The sequence below is a fragment of the Rhinopithecus roxellana genome, chromosome 4 (assembly GCF_007565055.1).
Source record: "Rhinopithecus roxellana isolate Shanxi Qingling chromosome 4, ASM756505v1, whole genome shotgun sequence".
Taxonomy (NCBI): domain Eukaryota; kingdom Metazoa; phylum Chordata; class Mammalia; order Primates; family Cercopithecidae; genus Rhinopithecus; species Rhinopithecus roxellana.
In genome coordinates this window covers 29,822,043-29,838,915 of record NC_044552.1, presented here as the reverse complement: position 1 = coordinate 29,838,915, position 16,873 = coordinate 29,822,043, and the positions used below count along the sequence as shown (strand labels likewise).

The following is a 16,873-nucleotide window of genomic DNA, read 5'->3' as shown; positions in this document are numbered from 1 at the left end:
TTTAAATCCAAACCTGCACAGCTTAATCACTTCTTTAATGACTGAGCTGGGAGTCCTGTAGTTTCACTGCTGGCAGGGCAGAGAGCCCTGTGAAGGCAGGCAGCCCCAGGCCCTAACTCTTCAGCTGCTAGATCAGTGTGAATTTTTCGGCCTGCTACTGCTAAGAAGGGTGTAGAGTAGGCAACATAGTTTCCAATATGGCTCCAACAAATTGTATTAATACAACCTCTTTGGACTATGATTTCCTTATCTGACCAAACAGGATCAGAATTCCTCCTCTCCTTATCTTAAAAGGCTGCTGTTAAAGTCACAGATATGAAGGGGCTGGGAGAAACCCAGAGTCCTGTATACATGTAAGAGGTTGGTGGGGTAGTTCCCAATCCTGGCTACAGATCATCTAGGATGTTTTCTAAAAAATATTGCTGCCTCAGTCTGGCCTCAGAGAGTCTAATTTGATAGTGCTTGGGTGGAGGTGACTTGATATGGGTATTGTTTTACAATTTTCCCCAGATTATTCTGACATGCCTCAAAGGTTTAGTTAGTATCAGTGGTATCTTCCAGAGCCAGATGGACACTACCTCCCCAACTGAGACAGAGTTCAGAAATAACAATCAAGGTGGCAAAAATTGAATTTTTAGCTGCTGCTACTATGAAAGAAATGAAAAGTTTAGTTACTGTTGGTGTGAGTATAAACCAAAATGAACTTCCGGCAACTTGGCAACTTGTATCAGAATTCTGCATAGACTTTGCCCCAAGAAGGGACTCCTAAGAATTCACTGTAAGGAAATAATCATGGATGTGCACAAGGGTAAAGCTACAATGATGTTTATTGCCAACTGTTTATCATAGTGAAAAATTCAAAACAATCTAAGTGACCAACTAGGGAATGGTTAAAATATGGTACATGCATACAGCTGAAGACGATGCAATCATTAAAAGTGATGTTGACAAAGAATGTTTAATGGCATAAGATGGGCATGTTCATGATATGCTGTTAAGTGAAAGGGAGGCTAAAAGCAGTATGGTCTCATATATATGCATATTTATACATTTTCTATAAAAGAGTAAGTGGATATACACCCCAAGTTATCCTTGAATAGACAGGACTGTGGATGATTTTGAACTCAGTAGCTCAGAACACAGGCTTTGACATCACACATTTTAAGCCCTGGGCTCAAATTCCAACCCTGTCATTTATTAGCTGAATGACCACAAATCATCAGTTTTCTTCCTTAGAAAATGGAATAAGTATTTACATACTTTCCTCAGTATTTCAAGGACTTAGCGTGACAAATATTTAATAAAACGTCTAAGCATTATCAGTAGCTTTAAAGATTCTCTAAAATGGGCCCTGTTACTTTTATGCATAAGGAAATAAATAAATGCTATTAAATGCTATTAAAACTCTAAGAACCCTGGCCTTCATCTGCATACTTTTAGCCTATTTTTAGTGCCCCAAGCTGGGAGCCTTGCTAGTTTGACCCACTCAGGCTGGGGCAAAACCCCCCTCCCTTCTACAGCTAAAGACACTCTGACTCCCACCATACTCTGCTGGCTTAATCCAATCAGATTAGCCCCCAAGGCAAGGCAGGGGAGGTAGGAGGGTGGCGTCTGGGGCAGACTCACCAAGGCAGGGTAGGAGGGGTAGCCTCGGCACTTGGCCCACACCAGCTCCAAGGGCTCCAGGTCTCCGCGGTCTTCAAAGGGCAGCAGGAGGCTTCTGCCTGGGGGGTGGGGGAGGGGAGGAGACAGCACCCAAAGGGGACTTGGAATGGTACCCAAAAGGCCTGCCTGTGGCCTCCATTTGACTGGGGCAACCCAGGAATGAGTCACAACATCCCCTCCACCCTTCCTTTTCCCTCTCCTTTCCTTAGAAGTTAGACTGGATCAGGGGTCAGCAAACTAGTTCTGTAAAGGGCCAAATAGTAAATATTTTAGCTTCTGTGGGCAACACGGCATCTGTTGTAATTACTCAACACTGCTGTTGTTATAGCATGAAAGGAGTCACATACACAATCTATAAATGAATAAGCATGGCTATGTCCCAATAAAACTTTATGTTTTGGACACTGAAATTTGAATTTCATGTAATTTTCACGTTATGAAATATCATTCTTCTTTTGATTTTCTTTTCAATCATTTCAAAACGTAAAAACCGTTCTTGGCCCATGGACCATACAAAAATAGGCAATAGGCCATAGTTTACTGACCTCTGAACTAGAACCCCTAAGATGGCTTTCCCTGGAAAAATGTAACTGCTTCATCCTCACAGCCTTAGGGAGAAGGGCCAAAATCCAGCTTGGGCAATGCCACATACTGCTCTCTGCACCTCCCTGAGTGGGGAGTCCTCATGATGGAGGCTTCATGGACAAAGATGCCAGGGAAGACATCCTGGTAAAATTACTTGCTAACTGAGCTCTTTTCTGACAGGGTCACACCTGGCCACCTAGGTCACCTGGATGCACAGCACTTAGCAGAGCTAAGCGGTCTGCAAGTCCTTCGCATGTCTTCTTTTGTCAGAACCTGATACTGGGTATCCCTGGGGCAGGCACTACATCTTTTCATCTTACTTTGCTCTGCACTCAATGCACTAGCACATGTGAATGAGTGCTTCACAGATGCTTCTGAACACACAGAAGAACCTCTCTTCCCCTCCCCCCATCTATACACTGGAATGGGCAGGTGACCACACTCAACCAAAGAAAAAAGTCCAAATCTAACAGAGTGGAAATTGTAATTTCTAAAGAAATATTACTACCTCACTTTTTAAAAAATTTTATTTATTTATTTTTTGTAGAGATAGGATCTCACTATGTTGCCCATGCTGGTCTCAAACTCCTGGCTTCAAGCAACCCTCCCACCTCGGCTTCCCAAAGTGCTAGGATTACAGGTGTGAGCTACTGTGCTTAACTCTACTTGTAATTTTAAAAAATGCACTAAAATTATAAGATACTATTTTGCACCTATTGAATCACTAGCAGTAACAATAAAAAGATAAAATCCAATACCAAAGAGGTAGACTGAATAGAAACTGGTGCAATCACATACTACTGATGCAACTGCAGACCAAACCCATCCTTATGGAATGTAATTTGGCAGTATGTCTGAAGAGCCATTTAAAAAATGTATGAACCACCTGTTCTAGTAAATTCCTTCTCTGAGAATTTATTCTAAGAAAAATAACTTTCAAGATGAATAAAAGGATTTTAAACAAAAATATGGGTTCACTACATTACATATAATGTTAAAAGCTGGAAACAACCCAAATGCCTAACAATAGAATGCTTAAGTAAATTATAATGCATTGTTAGATACATTGTTCCAATAACATGAGATATATAAAGATTATGTGTCAACATGAAGAAAGTACAAAAAAAATTGAAAACAGTAGAATACAAAAGTGCATGTGTTTGGATCAGCATTTTGTTAAAAATGTGCCTAAAATAAACAGAAGGCAACACAGAGAAATGAAGACAATCATGTTAACGGTGATGGAACTACGGGAGGTCAATATCCTTTGGCATCATTTTAATAAGCATGTGGTTTTAAAAGTAAGAATAAGATGTCACCACCAGAAGCACAAAGTGTGCCAATCCACTCCTGGCTTTGTGTGAGATGCTGTACAAATTCATCTTGACATGAGCCCGGCCTTTTGGGCACTGACAATTACAGAAAGCAATGAAACACACAGGCATGCATCCATCAACACACATACGAGAAAGAAACTGATGCTAAGGGAAAATAAAGTAGTTGGGTAAAGGAAAGAAGGAAGAGAAGCCCTGCAGCCTGTGTGTTAGATGGAAACTTCAAAGACAGGGCATCCAGGGAGCACACACCCCTGTAGAGCAGGGCTGGACAGAGGTGAGCTCAGAGAACAGCCTGCTCTGTACCTGTCCCACCTGAGCACCCACCCCAGGCCTCTCCCCCAGGTCCTGCCCTGCCCTTTATTCCCTTTGTCCAAGGAGACAAGGCCCATAAAACTACAGGGTTATGTATGTGCGAGATTCAGTGATACAGGCTATCACTGATAACGTTTGTGAATGGGGACAGGCAGTATCCATGATAATTACAAACATACACTTCCTTCAATTCAGTAATTCCACTTCTATGGATAGGCTCCCTATGGATATAAAATTATCTATGCATAAGGTTGCTCACTGCAACACTGGTTATGATAATAAATGAAAACAATCTAAAAGTCCACCTTTGGAGGACTGGCTAAGCAAATGATGGCATTCCTATATAATGGGACACTGGGAAGCCAATAAAAAGCACAGAAGGATTTCCAAGATATATTACTAGCTGGAAAAAAGGAATGGTTTAGAGGAACATGTGCATATTAGGCTTCTCTACTCACTCTTAATTATTCATGCAAGTTTTGACTTGTATACATATGGATTACCTCTGGAAAGATATAAAAGAAAATGCTAGCAGTTGATGTTCCAGGGAGGGGAGTGCTAGCTTTCATTATACACTCTTTTGTACTTTTTTGATTTTTATTACTATGGGCATGTATAACCTATTCAAATTTAAGATGCAATTAAAAGAAAAAAAAAAAAAAAAAAGAGTATGATTGGCCTGGGAGAGGGCCATCTCCCTGCCCAAGGGCCCAAGAGTTTGGGGGAGCTCAGGGACTGGCTGCCTGGTACAGAGCCCCAGCAGTGCAGCAGCCTGAAGAGCTGGCTCCTCAGAAGGCCTGGCCCCCTCAGCTCTGCCTGAACACTGCTCCTCACCTGAGCCATTGTAGTCAGAGTCTCCATTCACACCTTCCAGGAAGGGCACTCGAGACAGGGCTGGCTTCCCACGGCTGCGTTTGGGGGGCGTCAGACCACTGCACACAGAGCAGGGAGAGAGGGGTGAAATGAGCAATTTCAATGACTAAAACGCCCAATCCCCTTCTCCCTTCTCCCCTCTCTGACAGGAGTGGAGCTACAAAAACTCTTCAGGGAGGACAGTTCTCACCTTCCCCTAAAAACTCACACTAACCCATGTTTTTGACTGCAAAGTTCCCATGAGGTTTTGAGGAACCATTTCATCTACATGGAAGGACTGAACCTGGAAGGAGTTGCTCATTCCCTGCTCAGGAACCTTGGACTTCATCCAAAGGAAAGGTCACACCAGTCATCTGCCAATCCTTCCAGAGTCTAAGCAGCCTTGCCATGACAGGGGCCATCTTACATCTGCCCAGAATTCTTTGCTCTGGTTCACATTGCGTCTTCTTTAGAAACCAATTTATTTTTGAGATTCAAAAATTTTCCTCTTTGCCAAATTTTCTAAAGTGGACATGTCATACTTCCTTAATTAGAAAAGACATTTTTAAATTGGAAAAAAAATGCACTTCTCACTTCCAAATGGTTTATGTGTGAAGTTTTTCTTGGATAGAGAGAAGTGGATTTTTTAAAGTAAAAAGTGGGCTGGGTGTGGTGGCTCATGCCTGTAATCCCAGCACTTTGGGAGGCCGAGCTGGGCAGATCAGGAGGTCAGAAGATCAAGACCATCCTGGCCAACGTGCTGAAACCTAATCTCTACTAAAAATACAAAAATTAGCTGGCCGTGGTGGCACGTGCCTGTACTCCCAGCTACTTAGGAGGCTGAGGCAGGAGAATCACTTGAACCTGGAAGTTGGAGGTTCCAGTGACCCAAGATCGCGCCACTGTACTCCAGCCTGGCGACAGAGCGAGACTCCATCTCAAAAAAAAAAATTTTTTTTCATGGCTATTTCAAACAGGCAAAATATATATTACACAAAGACTAAAAAGTGATAAGCAAAAATTAGAATAGCAATACCAAAGCAATGTTGTAACTGAAGCCCACCCACACATCAGTATTTTCAAATTGTTCCCCATGCAGTTCTAATGTACACCACAGCTTCTGGGCAAAAATGATATGGCTAGGGCTTTTTTCCATCCAAACTTCAAAAAATATTACTCCTATATAACTTTAATTTTTTTTACTAATAAAATGCTTAAAGAATAGGTCATCAATCTGCAGAAAAGCAGAAATGCTTAAAGAAACCCCTGGTGGGATAAGCAGCAGCCAGGAGGAGGGACTGGTTGGAGAGTAGGGTACTCCTGTTTTACTGAATCAGAACTGACTTTATCAGGACTGTATGCTAAGAAAACCTTTGCTTAACCAAAACCCAGTGAATCATAATTTTTCAGTAACCAGTAGTTAAGTTGGTAGTTTTTATTGCTAGTCAAACTAGGAACTGTTTGGGAAAAAACAAAAAATACCCAGTTTACATTTAGGATTTAGTTCCCACTTACCCTACAGAAATCTGCCAACGTATTAGAGACACTGAGGCCTTGTACAAATGTAAAGTGCTAGTAATTTTATCAGGAAAGCCTCTCAAAGTTCACATCAAGATGAGAAAAAGAAAAACAAATCAAAGTTCACATCAAGAATCTGGGGAGACGGCCGGGCGCGGTGGCTCAAGCCTGTAATCCCAGCACTTTGGGAGGCCGAGACAGGCGGATCACGAGGTCAGGAGATCGAGACCATCCTGGCTAATACGGTGAAACCCTGTCTCTACTTAAAAATACAAAAAAAACTAGCCGGGCGACGAGGCGGGCGCCTGTAGTCCCAGCTACTCGGGAGGCTGAGGCAGGAGAATGGCGTAAACCCGGGAGGCGGAGCTTGCAGTGAGCTGAGATCCGGCCACTGCACTCCAGCCTGGGTGGCAGAGCGAGACTCCGTCTCAAAAAAAAAAAAAAAAAAAAAGAATCTGGGGAGACATCTTCAAATACAACAGAAGAGAGCACAGCAAAGTAGTTAAGAAATTAAACTCTCGGAGCCTATCTGGGTTCAAAACCCAGCTCTTGTTAACAGTTCTGTAACCTTCAGCAAGTTACTTAACTTCTCTGAGGCTTACACTCCCCATGTGTTGTTGTAAAGATTAATGAATGAACACACATAAAGCTCTCAGTACAGCACATACCATGCATTCAATAAATAGCAGCTGTAGTTGTTGTCATACGAAGGGTAGTAAATTTTAATGTCTTACTTAAAGTATTACAAACTGCTAATACTGTACTATAGAATGATGAGCTCTCAGAAGGATGAGCTCAATAAAATAGGATGCAACACCAACAATAGGTCTGTATGTTCCTGATTTGTAGAAAAAAGCACAACTGACTCAATCATGGCCTGCATTTCCGCCCTTTCTCCAAGTTACCCAGGCCTAAGGAGACAACCCAACCTACAATTATCTTATTTACTGATTTAACATCCATATCCATGAGAACAGACACCTTAGAAGATAATCTTCATGACAACAGGCACCTTAGTGCTTAGAACAGCACCTGGCACACAGTAGGTGTTCAGTTATCAATATTTGAATGAGTGACCTATAGAAAGCACGTGTAGCACCAACCTGCTCAGAAAATCGTCAGAAAAGATAAACCAAGGGGCAAGTGAAAAAGGAGGTGTGGGGGATGGGTTAGTGACCAGTTCTTTCAAGATTATTTCTAATTCTGGGATTACATGATTCTGGTCTAATAAATAAGGTTTTCCCTTATGTACTTATTACCACAGTATGGGGGGAAAAAGAAAAACAACGCTTGCAGTTGAAGCCCTTGAATCTCCAAATTTTAAACCCTAAAATATTAATACACACTTCCTCCAAGGAGCCCCAGATAAATCAAGGGCATTGCAGTGGAGTTCGCAGAAAGGCAAACACACCACCTGAATCAGCAGGCTAACCAGAGCCTGGCCTTGCTTGCTCTTATGGCTCATAGCTGAAAAGAATGCCCGTCATAGAAGAAGGGGCCAACACACACTCCACATTTAGTCAAAAGCTAAAAAAGGATAGTTTGATGGGTCCAATCCTACCCTGACCCCAACAAATTGGGCTTCCAGGTACCTTATCTTTGAAGGGAGTCAGGAACTTCAACCCAGGGCCAGGCCAGAAGCATCCTGTAAGATTATGAAATCTCTTTCTCGTTCCTGTGCCTGATAACTTTTTTCCATCTACTTTCCCTGTATCTCTGGAGGCTGCAATAGGAAGCTAGGGCAACTTTGAGGGTTGGCTGGGGGTAGGGGAATCGCAAAGAAACCACAGCAGGGAACCAGTCCAGGCCAACGAGTAGCTGGGGACCCCCTCAGCCCTACCAGTAGTCCCACAGCCCAGGCAGACTGAATGCCTAAAAGAACACATGCCCAGTCTGCCTTGGAAGCACTTCAAACACAAAGACATAGTCTTCTGGTGCTGCCCTGGGACCTTTCCTCCCCTACGCTGAACCTAAGATCCATTCAGCAGTCATGTGGTGGGGTCATGACATTAGCCTTCAGGACAAGTCACTTTTCCTTTGTGGCACAAAGGGTTTCTCATTTCGAAGAGTCCCCCCCAACCCTGGTGTCTTGCAGAACACAGAACACAGAACAGGGGCTCCATAAACTCTTGGGCCTGGAATAAACTTTAAGATTCTGGTCTGAGAAATCCTCCCTTCAGATAAAAGAATGGGAAGAAGTCCATCCCTTTTCAGCTCAAGGATAGTAGAAGAGCTTTGGGGCCTTTGTCTGAATAAAACAGGCCAGACACGGTGGCTCACACCTGTAATTCCAGCACTTTGGGAGGCTGTGGCAGGCAGATCACTTGAGGTCAGGAGTTCAAGACCAGCCTGGCCAACATGGTGAAACCTCATCTCTACTAAAAATACAAAAATTAGTTGGGCATGGTGGCATGTGCCTGTACTCCCAGCTATTCAGGAGGCCGAGGCAGGAGAACCACTTGAACCCAGGAGGCGGAGGTTGCGGTGAGCCAAGATCGAGCCACTCCACTCCAACCTGGGTGGCAGAGCAAGAGTCCGTCTCAAAAGAAAAAAAAAAGGCAATTCTAAATTTCCTACTTGGTCATTTCATATACCTACACCACACCTCTATAAAGAGGCTATGACACCCCAAAAGGCAAAGAGCAAAACCAAGTCTTTAACAGGCTGGGTTGTCTAAGTATGTGTGTAGGGGCAGCAGGGGACTTTGGCTCAAATGTTAATTTCACTGAGCAATACGAGATTTAGCTTTCCCTACACTCTAGAGTCCAAATTCAGTCCCACAAACCCTGTAAAGCATCAGCACTACTCTTCCTCTCTCAGATCAGACCTGAGAGTCAAGGGTCACCCTGTTTCCTAGGAACTCCCAGAGTTACAGATAAGAGGCCTCAGGAAATAGCAGGAGTGGGGGGAGAGAAAAAGGTAAGCAGGAAGAGGTTCAACCTGTAGCTGAATGGAGAGTAAAAGGAGGGGTGGCAGAGCTGCTGACAAAGCTTTGGGAAATGTGTTCTTACCTGCAAGCTTCAAATGCCAGTCCACCACTGAGACCCAAACTACATTCCGAGTCAGACCCGCTTTCGGTGTGTTTTCCAAAGCCGTTGGTCATGCCTGCCAAGGACACACACGGTGAGTCTGAGTGCAGAAATCCCCCTTCCCAACATATGCTACAGGGTGAGACAGCCACCTCAGGAGGGCTCAGTGAGGAGTGGAAAGGATGGCTATTCCTTTCCCTGTGAGAAATGGGTCTTGGGTGATAAAGAAGATATGATCAAGACAAAAGTCTGGGGGGAAATATTGCTGGCTAGGGCAAGGAGCAGACACTGCAATTTCCTTCCCATCCTTCTGCTTTTACTTTAAGGAAACCATAGCACACAGCTCACTCAGCTACTGTCATTTGGCTACACAGGGAGATACTAAGACTTCTCCCACCCTGGCTGGCTCACAAGTCCCTGGATTTGCTTCTAATTTCAAATCTCAATTATCAGGTAATCTTCTCTGCCTTTTTCAGGAGCCCACCCACCTTGCCTCTTCAGATAAACACTCACATAACCTATGCATCACATAGCTGGCAATAGCTAGTTTGATTCTTTGGGGGTCGTGTCAAGAGAGACTAGAGAAGGATAAGGGCCCTTTGTCAACCACACCCTGAGATACCTTGCAGGGCTAATCCAAATTGAGGATGGGGGTACTCTTCAGCAGAACTAAAGCAGCCCAGAACTTCCTGGGAGGGAGAGTCAGAACCTGGGGTTCTAGGCTGGGCTCTGAAACACAGGTTCCTTTTCTCTTTCTTTGAGGTCTCTTGACCCTCCTTTTGTGAAGTGAAGATAATACCTTACTTACTTACTATTCAGTATATATGAGAGAAGGTCTGTTTACAGTGGGGAGTCCTTCAGAGGCGAATGAAGGCTGTTTGGTCATCCCAGGTATGTGACCTTGAAGTGAAGGCTTCTACTCTCCGATCTATCCACATCTATTTTTCTATTTTTTGAGATAGGGTCTCACTGTTGCCCAGGCTGGAGTACAGTGGTGTGAACAAGGCTCACTGGGGCCTCAATAGCCTGGGTTCCAGTGATCCCCTGCCTCAACTTTCTGAGTAGCTGTGACCACAGGCATGCATCCTATGCCCAGGTAACTTTTTAACTTTGTAGAAACCAGGTCTTGCCATATTGCTCAGGCTGGTCTCGAGCTCCTGGGCTCAAGTAATCCTTCTGCCTCAGCCTCCCAAAGTGCTGGGATTACAGGCATGAGCCACTGTGCCTGGCCTTTATCTAATTGCCAACCACACTAAAAGTCCTATAATTCTAACAGCTGAGCCAAGAGGTGTGCAGAGATGGACCAGGCACCTGATTTGAAAGCTGTAAATTACAGACACCTTAACTAGAAAACTGTGAGGCAAGTCCCTTCTATAAGAGCAGGTGTCTGAGCCACAATGTCTATCCTGTGACCTGGCTCTGCCTCTAACATTATTACCACAATTTAAATCACTGAAGCCATCTGTGTCTTGGGTGCCTCACTTATGAAGGATCAACACCTCTTTTTGTGAGATTCAACTAAGGTTGTGTAGAAGTATTCCTGAGTGCCAGGCAACTGGGATGGTGAGAGAGAGACAGGATTCTAGCAGTATCTCCAAGCAACAGGCCCCCTCAGGTTGGATGGGCCTCATGTACAGAGCTACTTCCCAATAGCAGGATCTCTCATTCTTTTAATGCAGTGTTCTCAACACTGTATGGCTAAGCCTGATTCAGCTGAGAGGATGACAGTAACTGCTACCATCTACTGCTATATGCCAAGTGCTTTATAAAGGGTATTTCTAGTTCTTAGAACCCTGCAAGGTAGGTATCAGAAACCCCCTATTAGGAATAAGGAAACAGGCTGAGAAGTTAACTAATTTTCCTGTGGTTACACAGCCAGTAAGAAATTGGGGATTTGAGCGCAGGTATGCCTAACTCCAGGCCTTAGGCTCTTGCCTCTATATACCAACTTACTCCCCTGACACAGAAAAGTTTTGGCCAGATGAGATGGGAAGGTATTGTTGAAAACAAAATGTCAGGCAAGAGGACAGAAAAGCAAGTGCTGGCCACACAGTCCAAAGTCACCACATAAAAGTACATGAGGGACACAAAGAGCAAAAGCCAAGAGCAGCCCTCCCTGCCAAGAAAGTGGGTCTTCCCTAACCCACCAAGACCTAAGTACTCTGCCCGGCTTCAAAGTCCTTCACATTCAGTCCCATCTTACCCATCCAGTCTTGGCTCCTGATGCTCTGGGAAGCCCCTCTCTAAGCTGTCCCTCACAGAGATTCTGTCCTCCTCCTTGTTCCCACACACCCAGGCCTGAGGCCTTCATAACCATTCCTTGCCAGTCTGCCCTCATCCCACAGGGCCAGCTCAGGCCAACTCCTACAGCTCAAATTCCCTGAACACCTCTAGCAATGCTACCTCTCACCTGACAATAACAACATACTGTTCACCACTGTGATTTCTCTACATTTTGAGAAACTCATTTGCCCAGTGGCCTGTGAACCTTCCAGAGCTGGAATTAAGTCTGACTTATTTTATTACTTCCCCACACCTACTCATGACTAGCTCTTGCTCTTGCTGGATGTATATGAAGAACACTTTAGGTGGGGCACGGTGGCTCACGCCTGTAATCCCATCACTTTGGGAGGCTGAGGCAGGTAAATCACTTGGGGTAAGGTGACCAGCCTGGCCAACAGGTGAAACCCTATCGCCACTAAAAAAAAAAAAAAAAAAAATTCTCTTTAGTAATGGAACCTCCATTACCTACCTCTATCACCACCTCACCCCACTCCACCCCCTCTGCTGTAGCCAAACTGGTTCCCTCACTGTTCCTCAGACATGTAGGCATGTTCCCACCTCCATGGCCTATGTACTTTCTAGTCTATCTTTTTGGAATGTTCTTCCCCTAGACATACAAATAGCTCATGCCTTCAATTCCTTCAGATCTTTACTCAAACGTTACCTCCCTAGAAGACCTGGCCACCCTAAGACCACCCCAGCATTCCTTCCCTGTTAGATCTTTCTCCAAAGCTTCTAATACAAGATACAGTTTACTCATTTGCTTTTAATGTATTCCCCCATGAGAGAGGAGATTTTTGTCTGTTTTGCTCATTGATTTTTTCTCCCAATGCCTAGAACGGTGCCTGACACAAATACTTGATGAATGAACTGAAATGAAGGTAAGAATCATTTTACTTTATACAACATTGCTTTACCCTCAGGGCCAATGAGAGTCCCAGACACAATCTGGCTCTCTGGAAAATACCTGCTCAAAGCCTATTTCCCTTGGCTGCTACTCACATGCCAGGCCCAACTGTGAGCTATGGTGCCCTCAATGCTACTATTGCTGTCCAATGGGGCCATTAGAGAGATGGCCAATTGGGGAAGGTGCTGATTGGCAAGGCAAAGCAGAAAAGCAGATGCGAAGTATCAAGAGAAGTCACAGGCAGGGTCACCTGTCTCTTCCTCCTGCTGGGGGGACCTCTCCCCTTCGCTCTCACTACAGCTCCCGCTCCTTGGCCGCTTCCGGGAGTGGCGCTCATCCTCGATGCTGGCTGGAGAGGCAGGAGAGCCTGCCACACCATGGTCCTCGCCATTCTCCAGGGCCCTGTCTGGGCTTCTCTGTAGCTTAACCCCATTCTTGGCCTTCTTGAAGAGGACTGATGTGCGGCGACCCACACCACTAAGTGGGGTACCGCCCGGGGTGTCAGGGGTCATGAGGGATAGTCTGTTGATGCCATTGTCACTGAGCAAGCGTTGCAAAGGCTCACTCCCTAGCTGCAGCGGTGATTTTTCCAAGAGCTCATCTTCTTCCACCTTTCTGGGCTTTAGGAACCGGCTTGGAGGTTTGCTATCATTGATGGGTTTCAGAGTTGGGGGCTCCGGCGGGGATTCTTGCTCAGACAAGGAAGGTGCAGGCCCAGTGGGCTCCAGGGTTGGTGGAGGAGGCAGTTTGGAGTCATCTATTAGAAAAAAAGAGAACCTGCTTGAACATTTTAGAAAGAGTCTGCTCCTACAGGCTAGATACTGACACTGATAACCAAGGACCAAAAGCATGGGCTGTTATAAGGCTTGAGATGCATTCAAGGTTTTAGATCTAAAGCAAAGAGAAAGGAGGATTAGGTTTGTTTTTTTTCAGAGACAGGATCTTGCTCTGTTGACCAGGCTGGATGGAGTGCAGTGGTCTGATCACAGAGCACTGCAACTGCAAACTCCTGGGCTCAAGTGATGATCCTGCCTCAGCCTCCAAAGTAGCTAGATCTACAAGTACACACCACCATGCCTGGCTAATTTTTTAAAAAAATTTTTGTAGAAACAGAGTCTTAGTATGTTGCCCAGGCTGGTCTCAAACTCCTGGCCTCAAACAATCCCCCTGCCTCTGCCTCCCAAAGTGCTGGGATCACAGCAATGAGTCACTGTACCCATCCCCAGGAGAAATAAGTTTTATCTACACTAGTAGTTCTCAACTCTGGCTGTGTATAAGAATCACATAGGAAGTTTCTTAAAAATTCCAATGCCTAGGCTCCATCCCATACCAACCGAAACCAAATTTGTAACGATAGGCTATTTGTTTTTTAAAGCTTACCAGGTGAGTCTAATGAAGTGAGGATTGCAAACCATTGCTCTATACCCAAGAAAGTCACATGCTTAATCAATAAATAGGTAAGTCTCAGCTTGACAGATTAGGTATCTACAATTCTCACTGGACTCAAGAGTTTTCTCATCTGTCAATCGATTTTATTTCACATCACCCAAGTGACAGCAAGTACAGTATGCAGAAAAAGTTCAAAAATGTGAAAAACAGAGACCAAGTAAGTTAAATCAGTGGTTGCCAAACATGTCTGCTCACCTACCACCTTGAAACTTTTAAAAATTGAGACTTCCAGGCCAAAGCCCAGATATCCCTAACTGAATCTACGGGAGGTGAGGCTACGACTTTTTTTTTTTTTTTTTTTTTTTTTAGTTTTCTAGGCGATGCTGTTGGCCTACTGGGCACAACTCTGCACTGCCACAGCCCCAGAAGTAGGGATACAAGTGGCATGCTGACTGTCACATGGGGAGTCCAGAGGAGTTACAATGGACACAAAGGCCTCTGATGTCAAATATGATCTCTCAACCATGTCCCCATTCTCTGCCAACCTAAAATAAAATGGGCTGTTACCTACGATTGGGGCCCCTATTCATTGGAAGTAACTTCCAACCTTTTGAACTGTGTGTGTGACAGGCTCTCCCAACCTGTAGGCTCAGATCCGAAGGCAGGTATGAGGGAGACAATTCCATCCCCAGTGAAGGGGAAGAATGAGAAGCAGCTTAGCTTATAACGTTCCTGGGTTTCTGAGAATCACTTCCCCAGCTGTCTTTTCTTCTTTTTTGTCTTTTCTCAAGATTAAGAAAATCTGTGGAAACCAACTATCTTTTATAGTCTGGCCTCTCTACTTGAGATGGGCCTATAGATTCAGCCAAATGGGGTAAAAACCATGAGGTGGCTCAAAAGCCCGGGGTCTTTCTTTCTCTGCTATCCCCTCACACCCCAACCTAACCTGCTCTAAGAGTCTCTCCACATGATGATACAAGGTAGGCGGATATTTAACTGGTATGTACAATACGGCTGTATCAGGTGCAAAATACTGACATACTTAATTGGCTAATAAACAGCTGCTGGGCTGCAGCACCGGAAACTCCCCACAGTCCAGCAACTAAATACCCACATCAGAGGCCTTTGGGAGCCCACTCCAATATAACAGCCAACATTTACTGAGATGGATAAATTTTGGTCTCTATTGATTATTAAATATTTTGAACATCATCCCTGCATATACATGGAAATGTGACCCTTCCAAGGGCTTTTGCTTGCCTGTAAGGGTCAGATCTAAACTCAGAAAGGATACCCCATTATTAGATTTCAGCTTAGCCTTTATCTCTCTTTACCCTCCAACCCCCTGCCTGCCTGTGACTATCTCTCACCTCTGTCCCCATCGTCTTCTGGCTCCTCCTGCAAGGCCTGCTCCAGCACAGCTGCATCCCCCTGGGGCCCTGCTGGCAGCTCCCCATTGGATACTGTCTTGTTCAGTGATGGTGGCTGTGGTGGTGGTGGCTGTGCCAGCTTCTGCCGAAGGGCATTGATCTCCCGGCGTAGCAGGCGGACACGACGGGTGCGGGCCCCACTGGACCGCATGGCGCTCACCAGGTCCAGTTTCTCCAGCAGCTCCTTCAGCTGCACCTCTGGGGACAAATGGGCCCGGTTCTCTGGGATGAGGATGTTGTCCACTGCCAGGGAGAAGGGAGGACAGAAGGGGCTGAAGGACCTGCCCAGCACAGGGCAAGAGAAAGGGGCCGAATCCTTCGGATGCAAAACTCTCTCTTGGAATGCCTGGGCCAGCAGCTTCCAGCAGCGTCACTGTGGGCCTTGGCCCTGCAACACCACTGCCCAGAAGGCAGCCACAGGGACAAGGTCAGAATCTGGGAAACGTCTGCAGGAAGCAGTTCACAGTCACGATTATGGGCTCCATGGAGCAGGCATGAGGCAGCTTGGCAATACCCTGGCCTGAGTGACTGGCTGCTGCCATCGAGAAGCAGAGAGCAGGGACAGGCAGCGTGTGGGGCTCAGAGGCAATTCCATTTTTCTGGTCCTCCACCTGCAATCTTCTGAATGAGCCAGACACACACCAGCAATGCACTCTCCCTGTCCCATGCTCCAATGCCATACAGAGGGGATCCAAGAAAGGAAGACCTCTGATGAGGCTTTAAGCTTTTCAAACAGACCACTAGTACCTGATTCCCCTTTTCTACCACTTAAGAAGTTCTGAGTGCATTAGTTAAACTTTAACCCTTAAAACTATTCTAGCCACAAAGGTATACCTCAGTCTGTGCTCACCCTCAGCTTTGCTCCTGGAGTCTACCTATAGCCCCAAAGACCACCCTGATCCCTCACTCTGTAGACTCTGGTCCTGTGCCTCCTCCTGGCCCCTCTCCTCCCCACCCATCCAGGCTTCTCACCGTCTTCCCAGGAGAAGCGGTAAAAGTCTTCCAATTTGGGTGACTCGGGCAGGTGAGTGCCCCTCTCGGGGTCATAGCCGATGTTCTCTGCCTGCCGCCGGGCATGCCGTAGGATGGCCCCTCCCAGGTCCCGCAGGCGGACAGCTGCTCGGTGGAAAATTGTGTCTTTAGCATTATACTTCATGCAGTTGGTAACTATAAGGTTAAAGTCCTCCTCAAACTCCTCCAAGGTGCGGTACAGGTGGGACTCCAGCTTCCGCCTCATAGTAGAAAAATCCATTGGCTTGGATATGAATTCCAGGTAATCTGGAACCTAAACATATAAAACCTGTACAATTACAACAACCATTTACTAGCCAAACAGGCACACCCTTCACCAATACTCTTGGCCTCCTCGGTTTCTGATTCGGCCAGGCCAGGCTAACTCAGAGTCCTATGGTCCTGGCCCACCCTGGCCTGCTGACCCCTCATCAAGGGCAAGTCTACTAGCTTCGCCAGACCCACCCTCCTACCCCTGGTTTTGTACACCCTGTGGCCCAACTCCTTCCTACCCTACTCAGACCCTGTTCCAGTTCAGGAAGAATTTACTACTTG

The 16,873-nt window shown here is 45.6% G+C and overlaps 1 protein-coding gene across 4 annotated transcripts in view; it reads right to left on the bottom strand.

Moving 5' to 3' along the window:
* BRPF3 (bromodomain and PHD finger containing 3) overlaps window positions 1-16,873 on the bottom strand; it is a 36,213-nt gene that overhangs the window by 5,787 nt on the left and 13,553 nt on the right. For 2 of the 4 annotated variants that reach the window (XM_030928989.1, XM_030928990.1), the window contains exons 6-11: window positions 16,280-16,592; window positions 15,248-15,550; window positions 12,739-13,245; window positions 9,281-9,374; window positions 4,734-4,831; window positions 1,627-1,724 (exon numbers count right to left, since the gene is read on the bottom strand). In XM_030928989.1, coding sequence (XP_030784849.1) covers window positions 1,627-1,724; window positions 4,734-4,831; window positions 9,281-9,374; window positions 12,739-13,245; window positions 15,248-15,550; window positions 16,280-16,592 — 1,413 coding nt within the window. The remainder of the gene's footprint in view (window positions 1-1,626; window positions 1,725-4,733; window positions 4,832-9,280; window positions 9,375-12,738; window positions 13,246-15,247; window positions 15,551-16,279; window positions 16,593-16,873) is intronic. The other 2 variants (XR_004056855.1, XR_004056856.1) reach the window with 2 other exon arrangements.